Source organism: Podarcis liolepis (assembly GCF_965112155.1).
Source record: "Podarcis liolepis genome assembly, chromosome: 4".
NCBI classification, from domain to species: domain Eukaryota; kingdom Metazoa; phylum Chordata; class Lepidosauria; order Squamata; family Lacertidae; genus Podarcis; species Podarcis liolepis.
Window position 1 is genome coordinate 73,086,910 of NC_139558.1, and position 25,284 is coordinate 73,112,193.

Below are 25,284 nucleotides of genomic sequence, written 5' to 3' on the forward strand. Positions count from 1 at the left end.
ACTGTCACTTTCTTTGTACTGCTGCTTATGGCAGCCATTTTGTGCTGGCACCCATGGCACCATTATCAATATATGGTGTCCCTCATTTTTTACCCCAAAATTCAAACTTCAGCACAATTGCTAGTAATTACACAAATAACACCCCCCCCCCCAATTTCTTGCCATTTGCCATTCCCCCAAAGTTGTATTTCTCTTACAGGGCTGTGTAATAAATTGCATTTTTTGTGTGGTGGCACTCACACTTTGGAACTCCCCGTCTATTGACATCAGGCAGGTGCTTTCACTGACATTTTATGCTCCTGCGCAAAACATTTTTGTTTAGGCAGGTGTATCCGGACATTTGTAGAATTTACATGTGTTCTATTCTGCTTTTTGGTTTGTTCTTGATTTTAATTAGCTTTTGAAAGTTTTGAAATACCTGTTTTTAATGGTCTTATATTGATGATGTATTTTGTTTGTAAACTGTTTTAAGGTTTTATTGCGATCAAGTGGTAGATAATTTTTGTTAAATAAGCAACGTGTTATTTTATAAGCTGTTTCCATCATATGCTTACTTGTTTGATGTCTATAGGCTTCTCCTGTCCAACACAATAGTTTGTGTTAAATAGACATCCTTTCCCATCACATGTGGTATGAATAAAACTCGCAAAACTATTGTCGACAAACAACTAGGGTATGCATGAACTGATGTTCTGCAGGACCCCATGACATGGACTTGGTTAGGTTTCACTTGTGTGTTGGGACACCTAGTGCCAGCTCTCATGAGTTTAGACAAGATTCAGTGTCTATACACTATCCCGTTGGAGGTCAGATGTTTACAAGCTTTGTCCTGGTACAGGGTTCCCTCACCTTATTTGTCTGGGGAAAACATTTTGAAATCTAATAAATGGTCACAAAATGCCTGTTTGACAAAACACCAAGCAGGCAACACCCTCCAAAACAAACAAATCTTCCAATTTAAAAAACAAATCGGTAGGGGAGGGGACCTTGTTTGGCACCAAAGTGTAGTGTGTCAGGGCTTTGTGGTACCCACAAGCACCATGTTGGAGATCCTAGCTCTAGAAGGTGTCAAGGGGAGAAATAAGCTCTGTAGGTCTCTAAGTGAAATAACAAAATGCAACAGGCACCTCTATTTTATGCAGGCATTCCAGTGCTGCATCTATACTGCACTGTTCATAATTACATTGCACTGTGGGGCATGGCGCCCAGCATGGGGGGGGCAGCTGCGATGGCACCCCACCAGGATTGCACTGCCAGGGGCGGTGCACTCCCCCGCCCCCCTCTTCTTCCACCAGTGTCCTCACTCAGGCACACATGCCTGGGAGAACGTTGACTCTCCTCTCCTTCAGTAGCAGCTTCTGCCTCTTTCAACAGTCCCACCTCAATTCTTAGGGGGAAAACTCCTCTTTTATAGTCACTTAGGGCATGGGAGACCCTCATTTGACACCAGAAGCCAAAATAATATGGAAACTTATTGCATCCCCCCCCCCTTAAATTTTTTCACATATGCTTTTCAGGGAATTGTTGTAAGAGTAACATCTCCCTCCTTTGGATAGCACCTTAGGAATGTGGCTCAGTGATGCATATTATTTCACATTGACATATGAAAAGATTTAGCTTTATAATGAGACATAGGAGAATGTTCATTGCCTTGCTTTACAAACCCAAACACACAAGAATGGTACTGGCTTTAAAATAATTAGCTGTCAATTTAAAAAATACTTTCTCATTCAACCTGCATGTTAAACACTTCGACACACAAAGTACATGAGAATAATTAAAATACACAGCACCTTAGCTTTTAAAATACATAGTCTCCTTGCAAATAATCCACTTCCTCCATATACTGTATGGTACGCAGCATTTCTGCCTCTCTAGTGCCATTGCTCCCCAACTCTTTTTCCTGTTGGGGAAGGGTACTGAATGTCAAACCCTCTAGCCTTCTCTTGTGTTTCTTCTGCTGCCATTTTGGTGTCTGGCAGGAGAAGTATGTTCTTGGTGCCATACCACCAGGTTCTCTGTAGGTGGAAGGAGCAGGACAGGCTTCCATTGCTATTTGGCCTGGGTTGTCTGCTTCCCAGTTACCCATTTGCAGCATCTTCCTCTACCTTGGTCATATCTAAAGTTATAGTATACTGTCTGTTCGATACGACTTTTCTGTTTCATAGCAATGCACACAACCTTAAGAAACACCGTCACCATTTCACCAGAATAAAATGCTCTCAGGTGACCTTCTAACTATAGCTACCGTTTAAGCAAGTGAAATGATCTACGTAGTAACAGACCATAAGTAGATGGACATAATTTCACTGCTGTGTGGAGTAACCTTGCAAGAGCTAACATCTGAACTAATTGGAAACCTCATTTCTCACTCTGTGCTAAGAGGCAACCTCTGTTAATGTGCTACTCGGTACAGATCGGGAATATGCTTTGTGGAGAACAGAAACTTCATAAGCATGTCCTGTTGCTTTACAATTCCAGTGTCAACGTTTTCTGCCCAGGTATGATGCTTTTATATTACCTTTTACTTGCATAGGTCTTGGGGACAAAATGGGCATGGTGTATCCTCATTACTCAAAAGTTAGACATTATTCTATTACATATCAGGCCAGTCTATCTTTTCCCACCATTTTGAATGACAACGCTGGGAATGGTTTTGGTGATGTGTGATTTTCCAGATTTACTGTCCTGGAGTGGGGTCTTGAGTTGCCCAGTAGGTGTCCTCACTGGTACTACAGCTGCACTGGTATTCTTTGGTTTAGGGATCCGCGTAGGAATCGCTTGACGGAAGACATCAGCAATCTGGGATAGATTACAAAAGAAAAGGGAGAGGAGTAATTGTTAAGGCTGGCAGTTTGCACAGTTCTTTAGTAAACTAAACATACAAATTGGCATGAAATATAACTTAAAATTGCTGGAATAATACAGTTTTGGGGTTGTTTTTAAAGAAGATAACAGATAGGAATGTAAGAGCTGTGAAGGACTTTGTCTCTAGATGGCAGCAAAGTTCAATAGTTTGTAGAAAATGACCATTTTCAAACTCTGAAGCATGTTTTTTTAAGTGTCACTGGGGATTGCGCTTGACCAAATTATGAACAGTGGGGTTCTAGATTTTGTTACAGAGCTAACTGAACCAAGTAGATAATCAAGACAAATGTTTTTACAAATTGCTCAAGATGTGTTGTGAAAGGGACCATCAGAGAAAGCAAAGGAAATATTTTTGGGTCCATATTTTGGGTGAGAGCAACATGAAATATTTATTTCTGTTCAGTTTTTTTTTTAGCTGTATCCTGATTTACAGTCTAATAGGATTAATCAGGAACAGCACTTCTGTGATCATTTGGTCACTTTGTGATTTGGTGTCTAGGCTGCTTTCACTTTTTGTAAAATTAGAAGACACGGGAAGATTTGGCAGGCATCCTTGCTTTTGACTTAGATATCTCTTAAACACCTTTCCATGTTGACAGGTTTATGCAGTTGTCTAAAATGTACGCTGAGTAGCTAGTCATTTTAGAGATTGCTTTGTATTGTTTTTAAATGTCTTTATGTTGTTATACACTTCCCTGATTTTTTTTTAGGGTGACGGTATATGAATACTTTAATAAATAATTATAAGAAAGACACGTGTGTGGCTTGAGATGGCAGTGGCTTGTTGCACCTCTTTCTGGAGCTGTGCAGATAGCAGGCTAGAAGAAAAAGCCATCTTTTAGCCCCTTGGATGCAACCTTGAGGCAGCTGCAATTCATGGTGGACAAGAAGGAAACGACAAGACTGCACTAAATATAAGTAGGGATAGAGAACCTGTGGACATCTAAATATCGTTGGCCTCCAGCCAGCATAGGTAATTATTGGGGTGAAGACTAGAAAGTGATGACTAGAAGGCTACAGGTTTCCAATCCCTGCATTAAACAAAACCCATTAAACTTAGCTGCTAAAAACCACACCAAATAAGTGTATAATCAGAGGTATTGACTGATCTTGGAGATTGCAAATCAACATAGTGTAAAAATCTTCACAGGTCAAAAATTAACACTTTGGATAGTGTCCTGGAATAAATATGGGTGCTCAGCTGATTCTGGGTACTGTGGCTCTTCTTCGATCAGCAGGTGGGCCACGGTGTTGTTCATTAGCTGCAGCTTCCAAACAGCTATCAAGGGCACCTGTTGCTCCCAAAGTCTACTGAGGTTTTTTTTTAAGGCAACCAAGAGGGAGATGTTCAGAAAGACTGATTCTGCAAGGAAGGCTTTTATCCTGCTGATCAGCTGGAAAGGATAAAGAGTGTGACTCGCAATCTGAAAATGCAAACAACTATGGCACTTAGGGGACGCAGGTGGCGCTGTGGGTTAAACCACAGAGCATAGGACTTGCCGATTGGAAGATCAGCAGTTCAAATCCCTGTGACAGGGTGAGCTCCCGTTTCTCGGTCCCTGCTCCTGCCAACCTAGCAGTTTGAAAGCATGTCAAAGTGCAAGTAGATAAATAGGTACCGCTCCGGCGGGAAGGTAAATGGCGTTACTGTGCGCTGCTCTGGTTCACCAGAAGTGGCTTAGTCATGCTGGCCACATGACCCGGAAGCTGTACGCCGGCTCCCTTGGCCAATAAAGCAAGATGAGCGCTGCAACCCCAGAGTCGGCCACGATTAGACCTAATGGTCAGGGGTCCCTTTACCTTTACCTTATGGCACTTAGAGGCTACAAACATGAGAGAGCAATGGAAGCTGAACATTGCCTACTGGGGTACTTTACTCCCCTATTTAATTTGTTTTACCTAATGTTTTATGTGGGCAGAAGGCCCGCTTGGACCAGCCTTGCATGTGTATATCTGATGTCTGATTGTGCACATACATCCCCTCTTTGAAAAATTAACTGGTGAATGGAATTTGTGTGTATATGATGTTGAACTGATAAGGTTTGGCCTACAGAGGGTGCAATTGCTTAATTTCTGTTCCATTTATAGTCTGCTGAGTGTGATGTAGTCAAGTTCCCTTCATATACCTATGGGTAGAAGCTGGTTTCCCTTCATATTTATCCCCCACCTGGGCAGAAGATCTGATATGCTGAGAAGAAAATTGTTTCGTGTATGAGAGAGCCTGGAATAAATGGGCTGGTCTGTTTCTGGTTATTTTTTAATGATAATAATAAATAAATAATAAATTTTTATTTATATCCCTTCCTCCCCAGCCGAAACCGGGCTTAGAGCGACTAACAACAGTAAAACAATACAGCATTCTAAAATCATTTCATTATAAAATCAGTTCAAATCAAATTGATGGCAACCATTGGGCTAGAGTTCTGTGAAGAATTACCAAAGGAGGGGGTCAGAATAATAATAAAATTTTATTAATGCTTCTGCCTGAATTGCTGAGTTCAGTTCTACTTAGGAAGTATTCCTGATTAGTTCCTTTCCTGTAAGATTTCCAAATGCTTCTAATTCCTCTTTGGCAATACATATAGCCAAAGAAACCCACGTGCAAATACCAGTTTAGCCTTGGAGTTCTTTGGCAACTGCCCCTGTGTGTCAGCTTAAATTTTTCATGTCTGCAGTACAAATTAATACAGTACCTTGTTTCACAGGGCTTACGTAGCTTGGTGAAATCAGGATTGTGAAGCATGTTTCGTACAATAAAAGTGATATATGTATATACACACACATACAAATATGCAAGCTTGTTTTCTCCTGCTATGGAGGGTAGGACCCAAACCGTTGGATTCAAGTTACAAGAAAGGAGATTCCTACTAAAGATCAGGAGGAACTTTCTGACGGTAAGAGCTGTTCGACAGTGGAACCAACTCCCTCTGCACGTTGTGGTCTCTCCTTCATTGGATGTTTTTATGCAGAGGTTGGATGTCCGCCTGTCATGGATTCTTTAGTTGAGATTGCTGAATTGCAGAGAGTTAAGTTAGATGATCCTCAGGGTCCCTTCCAATTCTACACTTCTATGATTCTATGAGGTAGCAGAACTTCAGGTACTTAGGATCATCTTCTTGTTGTTGTTTATTAAGTTTCTATATTGCTCTTCATCCAAGGATCACAGGGCAGTTTACGATATAAAAACACAAATGCATAACATAGTAACAAGAAAAACAATACCTCTCCCCCAGTTTAAAAGGCCATTGATTGGCTAATTAAACAAAGGCCTGGGAGAAGAGGAAAGTTTTTGCCTGGCACCTAAAAATATGTAACGAAAGTGCCAGGTCAGCCTCCCTGGGGAGAGCATTCCACAAGTGGGGAGCCACCACAGGAAAGGCCTGTTCTTGTGTTGCCACCTTCTAGACCCCTTGATGAAAAGCAGTCCACAAACTTGAAATAAACAAATAAAAAAATCATCCCTGACCATTGGTCATGCTGGCTGGGGATGATGAGAGCAGGAGTCTAATAATATCTGAAGGGCGCCAGATCCCTCACCCCTGCCTTCTAAGGACCCTTCAGCTACGAAGTTGCACCTGATACAATTCTCAAATCTGGCATTGTTTACTGCAAGGATGCTTATCTCCAGGTATATATGATCCATAAGGCCATATTGGTTAGAGACAGAAACCTAACTGTCATCCCTGATATAAAAAGTTGGCAATCATTTGTAAATACCAAGGGTGGGCACAAGCCAAGCTTCTGGATTCAGCTGATTTCAATGGAATAATGCTGAACAAGTGATGATGGTTGCCATTGACATTAGTGGGAAGTAAAATGTGCTCAAGTTTTCCACTTTTGTAGATAGATTACAGCCGCCTTTTAAGATGTTGAATGTGTATGTGCCAGGTCTTTCTGTTTTGTGGCGTTAGAAAGAACCACTTAGGCAAGCAGCCTGTTACTGACAACCACTGGGTTTAGTATCTGTTTCTTGGAGTTGGCCGGCAGATGAGCCTACTGACCAGACTGAGGCAAAGGAACTGGGAGTGCCAAGGAAAGGAAGGTCACTTTTACCCTGCTTCTGCCCTTCTCTTTTTCCTAGCACAATATTTTTAGGTCTTCGCTGCTAAACTTATGTCAAACGCTGGGAACAAGCTATAAACGGCTTTTCCTCTAGTTCTCTTTGTGAGCTCACCAGTGGCATAATAATGTAAGAAGAACCTTTTTAAGATCTGGTCAGAGGCCCATCTCATCTAGCATCCTGTTCCCTCAGTGGCCAGCCAGAAGCCTATAGGAGTCCTGCAAGCAAGACCTGAATTCAACAGCACTCTCTTCACTTGCGACTCCAAACATGCCATCTCCAGTGGTGGAGGCAGAACATAGCTGGCCACTGTGGGAGATGTAGCGTCGCCCTAGAACAGGGGTCTGCAACCTTTAAGACAAAAAGAGCCACTTGGACCCATTTCCAAAGAAGAAAAAACTGGGAGCCGCAAAACTCGTCATTATAAAAATAACTTTTTTGTCACTTTTTATTATTATTTCTTTGTTTGACTCCTCAGAATTACTCCTCCTCATAGAAATAAACGTTAAATTAACAAGTTACCTTTTTGTGTGTGTGTGTGTTCTCCACTCCCCTTCAAAACAGTGTACATGCCCCTTACAATGTAGCGGGCGGGCGGGAAGGTGACGTCGGGACGGTGCGTGACTAACGCACGCACCACCCCCATGCGACATCACAGCCAGTACATTGCCCGCCACAGTGGGGAGTGTCGGGGCGCACAATGCGCCTCCTCCCCTCGCTAGTATCCGCCCCGGAGCCATGGCAAAGGTGTAAAAGAGCCACATGCGGCTCCGGAGCTGCAGGTTGCAGACCCCTGCCCTAGAAGTATATTTGGTCTGATCCACAAAAGCAGTACTTGCCTGGGTGGTGCACAATATGAGCTAAATAGTCTTAGATTTTTGCTGTTTTCAGTTACAGCATTCAGTTGGGATAGCCTCAGGGAAATAATGGGCAAATGCATGATTTTATACTTGTTCATGTTGCCCTTTATGATGCAACTGATCACCCAAGGATTTCTAAAGTTTGCATTATAGGTTGTTTAATTTAATGTGGGTTCAGGATAGAATTGCTTAATTTCACAGGATGTGGTTACCATTTGAAGCATTTAGAAAGAAACCCTATATTTAAGTGAAAAGCAGAGGAACCTTAGGGGCAGTTGGCATAATCGGTTGCCAACCCGTTATAGTAATATTATGATAGGTTTTTCTTTTTTAACATGGTATTTGGCATAGAATTGGAGTTTGGAATAGGTCTTTTATTCTATTGAACTGTGAGCCTATACATATTTTTCTCATGAGTAAGTCCTTTTCAAATCACTATAAATTACATGCAAGTCAGCAGCATATGCAGGTTTCTAGTGATGATAAAAGAGAGTTGTGGCTTGGCATTATTAAATGAGCCAAGCAGAGCTTGAAGTACAGTAGATAGTCAACCTTTAGAACTTTGCAGAAACCTTACTGTCTTGTCTCTCCTTTTGATCTTTTTTTAATAAATCAAATCAAATTAGACTGTCTTCAGTTGAGTTACTGATAATTAGTCCAGGTGTGATCCTTTTAATCATTGTAATTATATAGAATGCTTTAATAGGATGTTCTCAGCCAGTCTTTCTGTACTGTATAAGTAGCTGCTGTTGCATGTGGCTTGGTCATTTATTGTCTACACCTATTGATTCTAGTTACAGGCAGGTAGCCGTGTTGGTCTGCCGTAGTTGAAACAAAATAAAAAAATTCCGTCCAGTAGCACCTTAGAGACCAAATAAGTTTGTTAGTGGTATGAACTTTTGTGTGCATGCACACTTCTTGGTGTCTGAAGAAGTGTGCATGCACACGAAAGCTCTTTTCTTGATGTTCATGTAGTTCTGCTGTATAGAAACAATAGGGTTTTTGTTGTTGTTCTATTGTTCCTATGAAAGGTAGCTATTTGTTCCACTGCAGCACATATTCTTATCTTGAGGAGTGTTCCCTGAGGTGCAACGCTTAAACCCAGAAATTTGCCTCACATGCCTAATAAATTTCTCCTGTTAAATTGGGGCTCTGATCTATAAGACCAGGATTACAAGTACAGTGGTACCCCGCAAGACGAATGCCTCGCAAGACGGAAAACCCGCAAGACGAAAGGGTTTTCTGTTTTGGAGGTGCTTCGCAAGACGAATTTCCCTATGGGCTTGCATCGCAAGACGAAAGCCCATAGGGAAATGCTGGCGGTGGGGAGCAAAGACTTTTGCCCACAGCCGGCCTTCAGAAGAGGACCTCTTCTGAAGGCCGGCGGGGGGCAAAAGTCTTTGCTCCCCCCCGCCTGCCTTCCCCCCCCCGCCTGCCCCGGGCGATCTTAAAATGCTGGCGGGCGGGAGCGAAGCGTTCGCTGCCGACCCCCAGCATTTTAAAATCTCCAAGGGACAGCAGAGAAGTCTCTGTCCCGGGGAGATTTTAAAATGCTGGGGGTCGGGAGCGAAGCGTTAGCTGCCGACCCCCAGCATTTTAAAATCTCCCCATGTCCCGGGGAGGTTTTAAAATGCTGGGGGTCGGGAGCGAAGCGCTGCCGACCCCCAGCATTTTAAAATCTCCCCGTGTCCCGGGAAGGTTTTAAAATGCTGGGGGTCGGGAGCGAAGCGCTGCCGACCCCCAGCATTTTAAAATCTCCCCGTGTCCCGGGAAGGTTTTAAAATGCTGGGGGTCGGGAGCGAAGCGCTGCCGACCCCCAACATTTTAAAACGCTGTTCTGAAGGGGGGGCGGGGACACCTGCCCCAGCCGCCCCACTTCGGAAAGCTGTTCCGAAGTGGGGCGGGGGGGCGGGGACACCTGCCCCAGCCGCCCCACTTCGGAAAGCTGTTCCGAAGTGGGGCGGGGGGGCGGGGACACCTGCCCCAGCCGCCCCACTTCGGAAAGCTGTTCCGAAGTGGGGAGGGGGGGCGGGGACACCTGCCCCAGCCGCCCCACTTCGGAAAGCTGTTCCGAAGTGGGGAGGGGGGCGGGGACACCTTCTGAAGGCGGGCAGGGGGCGAAAGTCTTTGTCCCCCCTGCCTGCCTTCCCAGGGGCTTTTAAATCGCCCCGGACAGCGGAGAAGTCCTCCGCTGTCCGGGGCGATTTTAAAATGCCGCCCGCCAGCATTTTAAGATCGCCCCGGACAGCGGAGAAGTCCTCCGCTGTCCCAGGGTTTTTTAAAATGCTGGGGGTGGGAAGAAAAGCCCTTGTCCCCGGACCTGGTCTGAAGGCGGTTTCCCTAGGAACGCATTAATTGATTTTCAATGCATTCCTATGGGAAACCGTGCATCGCAAGACGAAAAAACCGCAAGACGAAGAGACTTGCGGAACGAATTAATTTCGTCTTGCGAGGCACCACTGTATGTAGTTCTTGCATTATTTGTATGTTATGTGGGCCAAGCTGACCACCGTACTAAAACAGATTTAATAATATGCTTCAAATACCTGTAGTTAGATACAGTGGCGTAGCGTGGGGGGTGCAGGGGGGGGCGGCTGCACCGGGTGCAACATCTGGTGGTTAGGGTTCGGGGGTGCAAATCCGCGGGTTAGGGGGCGCAAATTACTTGCCTTGCCCCGGGTGCTGACAACCCACGCTACGCCACTGGTTAGATACCTGGGTTAAAAACACAAACTTGTGGTTTGTATCGGAATCCTATCTGCACTGGAATGCAGGGGTGCAATGCCTCCCCCTTTGGCTGACATTTTAAATAAGGTGTGTTACCATGCTTGCTCCGGCCCAGTTTGAAAATAATGCCTCTTTTCTTGTCTGCATTTGTATATGCAGTTTGTTTGCATCTTCCTCTGTTAGATCATGTGTACATCCGGGATTCCGTCCTGGCAGATTAGCCAGTTGTGTGGAATGGGACTCATTTTTTTGAAAAGTGAAACCAGCTCTTTCAGTCGATTGATAGGATAGTTTTATGGACTGCATCCTAGGTTTACCTTGGGTTATTTACCTTCAAAAAACCAAACATCTATTTGGTAGTTTTGTTTTGTCAAATTGGCAAACTATTCACATTTGCAAATCATGTTTTGTGTGTTTAGTTCAATTCAATTTCTTTTTCTCGCGTAGTTATAGTCGATACCTGAAAAGTTCATCCAAAGCAAGGCTTTATTGGATCCCTGGTTATTTTTGCCTGCTATTTCCTGATAGGATCCACTCATCTTTTAAATCTTGTCTCTGTTGAATGCACATTATTCCTGATATATTCTTGCAAACTAAATAAATAGTTCAGCAACTGTGCTGCTGTTCTTCTAATAGTTAACTTTCTCAGCTTTTGAAAACACCTCTTCATAATAATCCTAGAATTTCAGCAAAAGCCTAACCAAAAGAGATGCTTCTTTTTATGCTTGTAATCCAGAGAAAGTAATCAATGTGAATTTCCATGGATTTCAGCAGAATTTAAGGTGTGTCTAAATTTCTCTAGATGGTGATCTATGTCTTAAAGACTTAAATGCAGCTGATAAAGCAATCTGAAATATATTTTACTTTCTTTTGTAATATCAAACCAGAATAACTAAGGCTTGCACCTGGGGGAGCAAGCCTTGTTGAACTCAGTGGGGCTTACTCCTAAGTAGATATATATATATATATATAGGATTGCACTGTAAGTGTAGAAGATACTGAGTTGTTTAAGAATACAGTGGTGCCTCGCAAGACGAAATTAATTCGTTCCGCAAGTTTTTTCTTCTTGCGAGTTTTTCGTCTTGCGATGCACGGTTTCCCATAGGAATGCATTGAAAATCAATTAATGCGTTCCTAGGGAAACCGACTTCAGACCAGGTCCGGGGACAGTCTGTCCCCCGACCTCTTCTGAAGGCTGGGGGGGGGGGACAAGGGCTTTTTTTCCCACCCCCAGCATTTTAAAAAACCCCGGGACAGCGGAGGGCTTCTCCGCTGTCCGGGGCGATCTTAAAATGCTGGCGGGCGGCATTTTAAAATCGCCCCAGGACAGCGGAGGACTTCTCCGCTGTCCGGGGCGATTTAAAAGCCCCTGGGAAGGCAGGCAGGGGGGACAAAGACTTTTGCCCCCCGCCAGCCTTCAGAAGAGGTCCTGGACCTCTTCTGAAGGCTGGCGGGGGCGAAAGTCTTTGCTCCCCCCCGCCTGCCTTCAAAAGCTGTCTGGCCAAGGCTTCGCGGACCTCTCCGCCAGCAGCGGCAGCCTGCGCGCGCTGGCGGAGAGTTGCCGGCATGCCGAAGCCTGCACGCACTGACATCAGCGCGCCCAGGCTTCGCAGACCTCTCCGCCAGCAGTGGCAGCGCTGCCGCTGCTGGCGGAGAGTGGCCGGCATGCCGAAGCCTGCGCGCGCTGACATCAGAGCGCCCAGGCTTCGCGGATCTCTCCTGCCTTCAAAAGCCGTCTGGGATAGCGGGAAGCGCTTCGCTGCTATCCCGGACTGCTTTTAAAATGCTGGCGCTGTGGAGCAAAGCCTTTCGGCCCCCGCCAGCCTTCTTGGACCTCTTCTGAAGGCCGGAGTGGGGGGAAAGGCTTTGCTCCCCACCGCTAGCATTTAAAAGAGGTCCCCGGAGATTTCCCTATGGGCTTTCGTCTTGCGAAGCAAGCCCATAGGGAAATTCGTTTTGCAAAGCGCCTCCAAAACGGAAAACCCTTTCGTCTAGCGGGTTTTCCGTCTTGCGAGGCGTTCGTCTTGCGGGGTACCACTGTATTGGTATTTAATGTGAATTTTTGTTAATACAACATCACAAGCTTACTTACCCCTCAAAATACCTCTTATTCCACCTGAGACAACCCCCCCCCCAATTCACACCTGTTTTAAATATAACTGTTCCAATGTGATTGCTGATGCACATACCTTTTGCTTGGAAAATATGAGCAATACCTATGAAGGCTGCAGGTCATGAACACGATTACCTTAATTTCAGTAGGCTCTCCTTGTACTTTAGATTAAACATCTGTAAAAGCTCCCCCCCCCCTTAACTGCACCTTTAATTTATCACTTTATTTTACCACGGAAATTGTAACGTTTTGGTCTGAGTCATACATTAAACCATAGTTTAAAAATACGTATGGTTTAATGAGACTGAACAGTTTAACCAAACCATGAACAAAAGCCACTATTTGTTATTGGCTGACTCCTTATGGTTTGCTGGGGGAGGTGGGGTGGGGGAACTAGGAGCACTGGTTAACATCTAACACCAAGCCAGCCTTTATAGCGTCTTTTCCCCAGCTGCATCAGAGATAGGATTGGAGGCGGAGCGAAGTATGCACTAATCAGCACCATGCACCAGCACACTGCTCATTCATATTAAACCATAGTTAATTGTTAACTATGGTTTAGTGTTACATGCATACTGGAATACCAACTTACAGATATTCCAATTTATGACTTGAATCTTGGATATGCCTTTGCCTTACAGCAGGCATGGGAAACCTCAGGCTCACGGGCCTAATTAGTCCCACCAGGCCTCCTCATATGGCCTAGGAGATAGTTCTGGCCAAGCCATGCCCTACACCTGATGTCATATATGGCATCAAGACAGGTAACAAAACTGGCTCAGCCAAAAATAGGTTTGTGGGCACCCCTAGTCAGCTGATTGTCCGGTCTTGCAAAGTGCTGTTTTGTGAAATGTTTTCCAAAGTGCTCTGTCAAATGTCTGTGGGCAAAAAATGTCACCTGAGATCATTGGGAGGTGATTGACAAATGGCCAATTTCACCTACCTGTCAAACCTGGTATGGGCCAGAGGAGAGAACAGCCTGGCCCACTAGACAGTTCCAGTTCCCCTCCTGCCTTACAGGGTCACCTGTTTCTACATGAATCTGGCTTTTTGGAGGGCACCATTAGCTAGTGCCCCCACCTTCAGGGATTAGGTGAGTGGCAAATGGAAGTGGGGCTTTTTCAGTGATGGTCCTTGTATTTGGAATGCATTCTCCAGGGAGTTTAAATTGCCACCTTCTGTTTCACTAAGTTCCCATTTGAAAAAGTTGTGTTTCATGTTTGAATAAACTTGTTCTGCTGTCTTGTTGGGCATCTGACTGAACAACAGCTGTCTGTGGACAGCAGGTTGTTGTGCCATTGTGGATTATGCTCATGTTCTTTGTATTAGATTTTAATGTTGTGTTGATATTTTCTTTTGTCTTTCTGAGAGCTACCTACAACATACATATGGAAAGGTGGAATAAATGTATTTTTAAATGAATGAATTTATATGTCTCAATTTATTTATAACACTTAAAACCTTTGCTGATTTTCCTTTCTTTAATGAAGTGGTCATGTTAAAAAGGGGGGTAGTGTTGGAATCATATTTGCATGTTTATAGGAGCAAAAATCTGTTGGGTACTTGGTACAACGCTGGTGTGTGTGTTTGCAGTGAAATATTTGTGAATGCACCCAAAGTTAAGGACAAATTTTATAGTTTAGCCCATAGTACAGGCAGCTGTTATCCTTAATAGAACTTGGGCTTCATTTTTACACTGCCTTGGTATTCATTGAATATTGTCTGTCAGAATTAGATGTGATGGTAATTTTTTTTTATGTGTTCACTACCGTATTTTTCGCCCTATAGGGTGCACCGGCCCATAGGGCGCACCTAGTTTTCAGGGGGGGGGGGAATCAAGGGAAAAAATATGATCCCCCCCCCTGCAGCTCTGGGAGCAGCGGACAGGCTGCACGCAACCTGTGTGCTACTCCAAGACCTTCTCCCTGCTTTTGCGGGAGGTGGCGGAATTCCCCCACCTCCCGCAAAAGCCCACAGGAGCCGCACGCGACTCCTGCGGGCTTTTCAACCAGGAGGGAAAAGGGACTGAAACGGCCAGTCAGTCCCTTCTCTCTCCTTGGGGAAAAGCCCCCAAGAGCGGCGCGCTCTTTAAAGGCTGTGCGGCTCCTGCGGGCTTTTCTACGAGGAGTGGGAATTCCCCCCCCCTTGTAGAAAAGCCAGCAGAAGCCGCCTTTAAAGAGCGCGTAGCTTTTGCCTGCTTTTTGGGAGGTGGGGGAACCCCCCCCCCACATAAAAGCCCGCAGGAGCCACGCACCCTTTAAAGGGTGCGCGGCTCCTGCGGGCTTTTCGACCCAGCTTGTAGGGCTCAAAGCGGGGTTGGAGAGTAGCGCAAAGGCGTTGTGCGCCTCCCGCTGCCCCCCGATCCTCTGGGGCTGGCGATGGGGGGAAGCGCTGCTTTCCCCCACCGCCAGCCTCAAAGAGCAGACTCTCCTGGCTTCAGCGAAAGCAACGCGAAGCCTCTGGAGCGCAGGCTTCGGAGGCTTCGCGTTGCTATCGCTGAAGCCAAGGAGCCTGCATTCGCCCCATAGGACGCACACACATTTCCCCTTCATTTTTGGAGGGGGAAAAGTGTGTCCTATAGGGCGAAAAATACGGTACCTAATTTGATACAGGTTAGTGGCAAAGCTATTGCAGTTCATCCAGGAGGTTCCCAGGTTGAATTCCTGGCATCTTCAGTTAATAGGATCACATGACGTCTGCCTGAGATCCTGGAGAGCTGCTGCCAGTCAGAGTAAGGAATGCTAGGCTCGATGAATATTTTGACTTGCTGTAAAGTAGCTCCCCGTATTCAAAGTGTGTGGGTAAGGGAGAGAAATAACTGGCTTAAAGAAGTTGGAGTATAATTCTCACGATCCAGTTTGCATTATTGGGGGGGGGGGAGAACTACCAGATTACATTTCCCCCAAATGTTTTTCCTTGCTTGCTTTGAAATATTTTTACTTGCTTGCTTTGAATTGATATAGTGCTATCCCAAGTGCTGAAAGTATTTTGCACATATTCTCTTCAATCCTGAAAATTAGTGATAGTGGTTTCTCTTATTCTACTCAGAGAGCTCATTGCTGGCTCAGATCTCACCTCAGCCACTTTCTGGCTCTCGACTCATTCTCTTTACCACTATGCTACTCTGGGGTCTCATGTAATTTCATGCATCATTATTTTAAAGTACATGCAATTTTGTATGCTATTTGATCAGAAAGTACTGATCCGTATAGCAATAGAAAAATCAGGGAATGAGTAAGGTAGTGAACGAAAATCAACACGCTGTCTAAAGATTAAAATCAAACTGTTTTACGTGCAAAAATTCACATACAGAGGAACAAAAACGAAATGATTTCTGCAGGCAGTGGTTAAAAAACACAATTATTTACTGTTTTGTAATGTTAAAATATTTCACCCAAAAAGTTTCAGTCAAGAAATAATGTCAGTTATTGAAAACGTCAATACACAAAGATGCATTTATACAGGTGCAAGTCTTAAGTGTCTTACAAAAAGTTATTTAAATGAACAGGTAATACAGTAAGTGCACACTTTATATATGTTTAAAGAGACGGATCTTCATGTTAGTTCTGTATGCTGTTGTTGGACCACATGCAAGGAATTCTCACAAAGTTCTAATTAAAATAGTCCCAAATCTTTCTTGCTAGGATGTAGAGTATAAGTTTGTACTGGTGGTAAGTAAGTAAGTCAACACAGCGAGGGAGGGTCAGTTATACACATTACTTACTGTAATTTGTGATTGCCGTGAGAGAGGAGTGGCTGTTGGTGTAATAGTGATGCTGCTGGTGATTTTGTTGATAGCTTTAGTTGGCGTTCCATTAGCTAACGCTGGACTTCTGCTATCCTGCGCTGTGGTGCAAGGGCTAATGTTTTTTGCTGAATTAGGAATAGCTTGAACATAAGGGCTTCCTAAGTGAATATGTATTTTATTATCTTCAGTAGTTATCACACTAGAACCAGAACTGTTAGATCTTTGAAACTGCCAGGATGACTGCCTTTCAGGAGATACTCTAAAGATAGCATGCTTGTCACCAGTTTCCAGAGGCTCTGGTGAAAGTACCTGCTCCGGGGAACTTGAAGAACTTGTAAGAGCCAGAGGGGACATTGTCCTGTCAGGAGTTACTGAGCCACATGATTCAGGTGTTTGAGATCTAGCAAAGGCAGACACAGTAAGTGGTGGCACGGCTTGCTCTGGACTTGTATAACCATCAGCTACTTTAGATTTTATAGGCGTCAAAGACCCATTTTTAATTATGGTTATTCTTTGCTTTGGTGTGCCACAGTTGGGTATCACAGCTGTGCTTGTAAAAGAGTGGGAACTCTCTGTAGTAGGGCTTGTTATTTCAAGGGTAGCTGTGTTTTGTCCATGGTCAGGAGTAACTTTTATATGAAGAGGCTGGCCTGGTGTATGGCTTAGAACCAAATTTCCAGGCTGAATGCAGTTTCCATTCTGCTTGGTGAGAACTTTTCCATTTTGGATGTGGCTTTCTTTGGACTTCATCCATGGTATCCAAAGTTTACTATTGTTTACTGCATTTGCAACAGCGGCATTGTACTTGAAGGATATTGTTTGCTCATCATCATTGTTGTCGTCGTCTTCTTCATTGTCACTCTCTTCATATAAATGTCCATTTATGACAGCCCGTTCCAAAGGAACTAGACTCTTGTAATCAGGTGGTTCATTGTCTGCTGGTTCTGTTTGAACTTCCTTAGAGAGAACTTGCAAGTCGGAAATTCTCCTTCCATTGAGACTTGGTCTGAGGCTCTTACTGAAACGCCGATACCTCTCTAGTTCTTTAGTAAGGATTTCCATTTCTCTTCCCAATTCTTTGTTTTTGTTTTCTTGGTGAGTGAGTTTCTTCTGCAGGATTGTATGGTCTTCCCTTAGATGACATATTAAATCTTCTGTTGCCATGTACTCATGAATTTTCTCCTTCAGTGCATCTACTTCCCTTGAAAGGTGTCCTGATTTGGCTGCTTCTTCCTTGAGTTTCCTGAATAATCTCTGTTCGTGGTTGCATTCCGTCTTCTCTGCTAACTTATACCGAGCCAATTCTCTTTTCACAACATCAAGTTCCTCTGATAGGAATCTGGCTTTGTCTTGTTCATTGATATATCTACGTTCTAAAGATTCAAATTCGTCCTCTGTTTTCATGAGATCATCTTCTATGGCTTTCATTTCTTTAAGTTTGTGCTTGAGCCTCTCAATTTCCTGGGCTAGTTCTTTAATCTTGTTGTTTTCTTGCTGCAAAGATGGACTAGGCTTGGTAGTTTCCTTAAGTTTATTTTTAAGAAACTCCTTTTCAATGGCTTCTAAGGACTGAAGCTTTTTCCTTAGCAGGTTCATTTTGGAGGAGAGATCACTTCCTTTCTCTTCCTCTGCTTTTAGTTTGTTTTTCAACTCATCCCTGTCTCTTGTGAGATGGGACATTTTTTCCTCTGCATCAGTTTTAGATTTTAATGCCTTCTTGCTTTCTTCAATCAGTTTTTCGGTGACTGACATAACTTTTTTTTGTTCCAGCTGAAGTTGTGTATTTGCAGTTTGTAGTTTTTCTTCTGTTTGTTTTATTTTCTCATTCATTGTTTTCCTCTCGTCTACAAGCATGACCGTTAATGATTTCAGTTTTGTCAAATCTTCCTTAAGTGTTAGCTCTGTTTTTTCCAATTTGCTTTCAATTATTTCAAGCTCTCCTATACGGGCTTTTAAGCCATCCAGTTCCTGCGACAGCTGCTTTGTTAACATTTTTTCTTTTTCAAGGTTGCATTTCAAAGAGTAACATTCCTGCTTGCTCTTGCTGAAAGCATCCTCCAGTTTCTCAAGCTCCATTATTCTCTTGTTGAGTTTATCAACTTCTGCTTTGAAGTTCTTACTCTGGGATGCTTCTTTTTCTAGCTTCTTGTGAAGCTCCCTGCACTGTTCTTCCATTTTTATGAGTTCTTCGTCCTTCCCTTCCATCTCCAGTACTCTTTTCCTTAGCTCTTCCACTTCAGACATAAGGGTAGAATTTCCGCATTCCCCTCGGTTCATTTTCTCTCTCAGGTCCTGCAGTTCTTCTTCTGCCTTCCGCAATGACTTATTAGTCTCCTCAAGTTCATCAATTTGCCGACTGAGGGCTGTTAATTTTAAGCGAAGCTGGCGGTTCTGGCTCTCTTCATTGGTTAGTTTGGCCATGGCGACCTCCTGTTCTTGGCAGGCCTTACAGGACTGCGCCTGAAGTTCTGCTTCCAGCCGGAGAGCTTTCTGTTCCTCTTCTTGAGCTTTTGTTTCTGCAGTGGAGAGTTTCTCATGAGCTTGTTCCGCAGTGATGGTCAAGTCTTGGATCTTTTGGCTTTGCTGGCTTAGCTGTTCTGTGAGTCTTTGCTGTTCATCCACGACCATTAACGCAAATGTTTTGAGTTTTGTCAGTTCCTCCTTCAGTTTGTTTATTTTCTTGCTGTTTTCCTTTTCTTTTTTTGCCTGATAGGCTGCGTCTTGGTCAATAAGCTTTTTCAATCTGAAAGGCAAAAAAAAAATCAAAATTAATTTTGTGATAGTGTTTCCGATACGTACTTAAGAAATGAAGTGCTGTTTTAGAAAATATGAAATCCTTTCTTTTAGAAAACATTTGAACAGATAAAATAATATTTCTTGAACAGATATTATACATTTCCCACAGTTGTAATTTTAACTTGTTCAAAGGTATCCGCTTCCATACCTCCTTCTCCTCTTCCTTTGGTGTGGATGCTAATGTGGACTATATATTGCCCTAGGCTAGGAAGGAGGTAGAAGGTAGATTGCACCTTGTAATTTCATGTTATCCTCTGCCTTGTAATTACCATTTTATGGGCATATTTGTGGTTCTGGCACACTAGATCTAAAACTCACTGCCATGCATCTTTTCATGTTAGCAAAAGGCCAATATCCTGCCCTGTATATAGACATTTCATGACCCAATATACTTTTTAATAGCATGTTACCTGCCTGTGTCATATTTTAAAAGTCCTATTATGGCTATGCAAAGCTACATTAAAAATACACAAATGTTAATTGCATGTAACTCTACTTTTTGGAGAGCTTTAGTATTTTCGTGTTGGAAGCTTTATCTTGATTTTCTTTTTTTCCGTAGCAGTAAATAAAAATTTGATCCCCCACTCCCATTAATTGCCTAAGGCAATATGTTCAGATCCATAAAACGCCCCTTAAGGTGGTAATAACTATAATTAGCTTAGTAATAGACAATTTTATGTGGGGTAGAACATTTTTCAGTGCTTTCTGTTTTTGCGGAGAATATTCCATTTCATAAGTTCATTAGTGAAAATGAATGGTTACCAATTAAAAATACATTATTAGGCAAGCTTGGCAGTTTCAAAGTTCTTAGCTCTGCTTACTGAACTCAAGTAAAGTAAACATTCTAAATTAGATACCCTTTAGAACATCGGAATAATAGAATTGTAGCATTGGAAGGGACCACAAGGCTTATCTAGTCCAACTAGACCCACAACCCTGAGATTAAGAGTCTCATGTTCTACCAACGGAGTCATTGGCTTTCCAATGCAATTCATCCTATTTGCATAGAAATTTTCCAATTAAAAATTATGTCCAGCACTGCAAAATCCACTCACTCCTCTGTAACATGGGGGTCACTGTTGTCATGGCCTGGGGCTGGGTTTTTCATTAAACACAACTGTTGTAACCTACAATCTCTTCATGTAGAATTCAGTAAACAAAGCAGCAGTGGCTGCAGTTAGAGACATTGTTTAGTTGAAGGCATAACCTTCAGTACTTTTGTTTATTTTGCTGTGGACTCTTAGTTCTTATTTATTTGTTTTCATTGATGTTTTGTGTGCTGCCTTGCGGGTCTTCTGGAACTGAAAAGCTGAGTGTTTGTGTGCACATGTACATATATTTAAATATAAAACGTATTGAGGGACAAGCAGATGGCTTTGACAATATAAATAGTATTTATATTTATGGGGCACCATAAGTAGAATTCCTTATACTCCAGCTTTGTATACAACAGACAACATGAAGATAATATAGTGAAATTGGCTTTCAATGAGCCTTTACTGTAAACAGTAAAGGGGGCCAAAAATGCACTGCAAAAAAGAGACTAAAGGGAGTGTTACCTTAGAACAGGCATAGGCAAACTCGCCCCTCCAGATGTTTTGGGACTACAACTCCCATCATCCCTGACCACTGGTCTTCTTAGCTAGGGATGATGGGAGTTGTAGTCCCAAACCATCTGGAGGGGCGAGTTTGCCTATGCCTGCCTTAGAGAGAGAGGAATTTGAATCTAATGCAAGAACTGGAGAGGATATGTATGTCTTACTAAGAAGCATCACTTTTTATTTTCCTTAATGAAACACCATTGCCTCTCTAGTTCCTGCCTCTGAATGTTTGTCATGAAGCTGATGAAAGCTATTGCCATAGATACCAAATCATAACAGAAGAGTAACCATCATTTTCATTCTGTTTTTGGGAATCCATGTGGTTAGGCTTACGATAATACTCAGATTTAGTCACTGGACTGAATTTTCATCTTATGAAATACTACTTTGTCGTGGAAGTTTTCTTTTTAAATGAACATTGGCTTGACAAAACCCCAAAGACATAACAGTATTCAGTCATAGGTCTGGCATGTGACAATTACTCACTAGCTTAATAAGCTAAAGTATTTAACTACTAATCTTCCTTTACATCTCTGCAATTGACTGCAGAATCGTAGATTTTTCGAGAGTGGGATTTGAACAGTTCTAGCATTGATTAGGCAATACGGTTCATTTTGCATGGATGATGTATGACTGCTCTTGCACTGAAGTTATGCGTACTTAATTGTGCCCATCTTGTATATTTATGCTCTTTTTGAAGTATTACCTTTCAAAGCTGTTGAGAGAGTGCCAGGAAGTAAATGCTCTGATCCAAGTGCTTATGCCGCATTGAAGTCTATTCCCCTGACTTTGCAGGAAACTTATGTGATCCAATAAGGTTTCCACAAATAGACTGCCCTTCTGCATCTCCCCAATTGCATACATGAGGTGCTGCAGAGAATGAGTGGTATACATACCCCAGACATGACCAGCATGTTGGAGCTGACAATACTGATTATCATTGCAGTGGGAGGGGTAGGTTGAATTTTAAAAGAAATTGTTATAGCTTTGATTTCCACTTCCAGTTTTCTCTCCAGTGCATGCACAATAAGTTTCCCCGCTCTTTTGATGAAAAGGAAAATGCTGAGTTATATCTGCTCAAAGTATTTGCCTTTGTACAAAGTAGCTGAGAGCTGCTGCGTTTAAGTCCCTTGAATTTATCGTAGGTACAGTGGTACCTCGGGTTACAGACGCTTCAGGTTACAGACTCCGCTAACCCAGAAATAGTACCTTGGGTTAAGAACTTTGCTTCAGGATGAGAACAGAAATCATGCTCTGGTGGCACCCCAGCAGCAGGAGGCCCCATTAGCTAAAGTGGTGCTTCAGGTTAAGAACAGTTTCAGGTTAAGAACGGACCTCCTGAACGAATTAAGTTCATAGCCCAGAGGTACCACTGTACTCCTCCCGCCCCAGAGCATTGTATTATATGAGGCTCTCTCCTGCAGTCTGAAGTCATACTGCAACCCAAGCGTAGGTTTACCACCATGAAGAGGACTAAGCATTGCTACTCATCGTGGAAATCTAGAAGGTTGCAAGAGAGCAGCTTTGCTTTGGGTAGTCACAGCAAATCCCTGCAGCATTTGGCAGTGCAGATGCTTCCCACATAGTTCCCTCGTGGCTAGTAAGGAAAGGATGGGTCCCTGCAGACGATGATGGACCACAACTCCACCATCCTGAATCATTGGTCATGCTGGCTGGGCCTCATGGGATTTGAAGCCCAACAAAATCTTGCAACAAAATCACAATGAGAGGAGTGGCCACCTGTAGTAGTTTGCTGTGTTTCCCAGTGAAAGTGTCTCCTCCAGTGAAAGACGGAGAAGGATCTGAAGCCTGAGATAATTTGAGAAAGGCCTGGGTGTATTATGTTTGTTTCCTTACCATACTCTCTTGTTGCTCTGTATACTGAATGGAGTACTATGTGCAGAATGCTGTAAGAGCTATTGTGTCTCACGTTAGTGTTTAAAGTCCTGAATGACCCAGGTCTCAAATACCTGAAAGATTGTCTCCTTCCCTACCTACCCTCTAGGGTGCTAAGATTGGCAGAGGGTGCACTCCTGGTTGCTCCATTGCCCTTCCCACAGAGGTGTGTCTGGCACCTTCATTCTACAGCTTTTGGTGAATGCTAAAGATGCACCTGTTCACCCTGGCTTTTGATACCTGAGAAGTATATTCTTAGGACCCACCTTATTTCTGCAATTTGTTTTAAACTGTTTTTAATAGTGTGATAATATTGTGCTTTAATGTTAATGTTGCATTTTAATTCATCTGTCCTGGCACCTTAGGGTAAAGGACGGGTAACACATTGTGGTGGTAATAGTAGTAGTAGCAATTATAATAATAGTATTCAGTTGCTTTATGAAGCATACTCTACATAGCTGACACTACGGCAACATGACGCTCTTATTGCAAACAGATACGCTTGCTCATATTGCTGGTGCAAATACTTAGCATCCGGGTCTAAAGTAAATTCCATATATGTTACATGGAAGCAACCGACACGGACAAGCAAATTTACTCTAGGACTGAGGTGGAAATCTCAGCACATCCTGCTTGTGTTGAAAAAACAGCTTGACACAGCTGTGGTTTTAATTTGGTATAAAACCGGGAGTATTCCTGGAAGGCTTTTGTCGTCTTTCTTTTTCCAGAAAAATCCATTCGGGAACAAGAGGGGATATCCTCAGCATGTTGGAAACATTTTCCTATTTAGTTAAGAAAAAGAGTATGATGGAATTAAAAAGATCTAGTGGGAATAAAAAGTAGCTCCTTTTGTGTCTTAAAATACATCTGTTTTTGAAAGGGGGGGAAGAGCTTATGTAAAATCAATTTATAGTGGAAGCATAGGTGATGCAGTATTATTCAGGAGCCAGCATTAAAAAAAGGAGGGGGGATGTATTTCCCTTCCAAAATATAATACTTAAACATAACCAAATAATATAAAATCTCTCCATCATAAAAGACTTATCCGGTCATAACTGAGTTATCCTTTTAACTTGCATATATATCTATGATATCCCAAATTTAACAAGGCATAATATAAAAAGGTGAGAGGGCCCAAGCAGCTGGAAAACAACTATGTTTGCAGAACTTCAAAATGTCAGAATTATCCTTGTCCCTGAAGACTTGTACTTTGTTTCCCTATGAGCTCCCCTGTTTCAAGATTACTTGAGGGGATCCTACTGAAATTTCCATTAAATCAGGGGTAGGCAACCTGTGTCCCTCCAGATGTAGTTGTAATTCAGCTTCCCTCATCCCTAACCATTGTCCATGCTTACTTGGGTTGAGTCTAACAACTTCTGGAATGGGCCCTTGCTTCAAGTTACAAAGCTGAGAATTGGCTGGGGTAGATGAAACAACAGGATTAGTTGTGGTACCCATCCTGTGAAGTTTATTGCCAAAGCATTTATTTAGACTTGCAAGGCCTTGAAAGTATTATTGCAATTTGGATACCTTCTGGTTTTAACGCCTGTCTTATCAATGGCTCTTCAGATAGGCTTCCTGTTGGTAGACAAGGTAAAATGTGGCATGGCTGTGGATTGTGGACCAAATTGTCTCGAATGGATGCCGACAGGGAAGAAGTTCCCAAGGGCTGGATAGAGAGACTTGGAGGGGCACATTTGGCCTCTGAGCCTGAGGTTCCTCCCCCCTGATTTAGACAGTTGTAGCCAAAGTTTGTCAAGTGCAGAAATAAAACGAAGAGACAGGCAAAGAGATTGTCACATGTATTCATGTTCCCATAGTTTGTGAATTTTCCAAAAAGCTCAAAAGGGAAGTTGACATGGGGAATTGACTTTTTAAAATAATCTAATCTGTCTGGAATAGCACACTTATTGAGTTCATTTTGAAGTTGCAGCCATATCAAAATGAACCATTTCTTTATTTGGCCCCCCTTCTCCTCTGCTCCAGTGAAGAAGCTTAAGAGATGGAAAGGTTGACAAATGTAGTTCTCAATCTACAGAGAAATGAAACATTGTTATTTCTCTACATGTTTCCTTTTATACTGTAGCTGGAAATGTATTTAAAGAAAGAAATTAATATTATGACATGATATAACTGTCATGTGAGAGTCTTAATTTCTTCATTTACATTCCAGCCGCCTTAGGAACAAAGGGAAGCTGTTCTAAAACTTTAAGTTAAATGTTTGGGTGACTGGAATATGGAATTTTTCACAATAGTGCACATTCTTGATATTGGATATAGGGTTATCATGTTGTTCTGTGTACCAAGCTGTATTTATTTGTGCAAGCATGAAAAATGAATGTGATTTATTAATAAATAACCAACTTCTTAAATGGATGAAATAACTTACTTTGACTTTCAGTTCTTTTTCATAAGAATGCAGCAACCATGAAAGGAAAGTTAGATGTATCATGTAGCCAAGCATTTGGATTTCTTTCTTTTTTAAACTCAAAAATTGAATAAATTCCAGCAAAAGCAGTTATTTGAATTAAGTTTTATAGACATGAATATCAGCTAGACTGATTCAGATAAGCATCTCTTTTACTGCTTGTCTTTTAGAGTCTCTTACAACTATG

General features: G+C 42.8%; 2 protein-coding genes across 5 annotated transcripts in view; one reads left to right on the forward strand and one right to left on the reverse strand.

Moving 5' to 3' along the window:
- CMSS1 (cms1 ribosomal small subunit homolog) overlaps positions 1–25,284 on the forward strand; it is a 181,379-nt gene that overhangs the window by 2,834 nt on the left and 153,261 nt on the right. The window lies entirely within an intron of this gene.
- Positions 1,603–25,284, reverse strand: part of FILIP1L (filamin A interacting protein 1 like) — a 156,156-nt gene continuing 132,474 nt past the window's right edge. For both annotated transcript variants that reach the window (XM_083500767.1, XM_083500768.1), the window contains 2 exons: positions 16,353–19,119; positions 1,603–2,802 (listed from right to left, as the gene is read on the reverse strand). In XM_083500767.1, the coding sequence (XP_083356893.1) occupies positions 2,614–2,802; positions 16,353–19,119 (2,956 nt within the window). In that variant the 3' untranslated portion in view covers positions 1,603–2,613. The remainder of the gene's footprint in view (positions 2,803–16,352; positions 19,120–25,284) is intronic.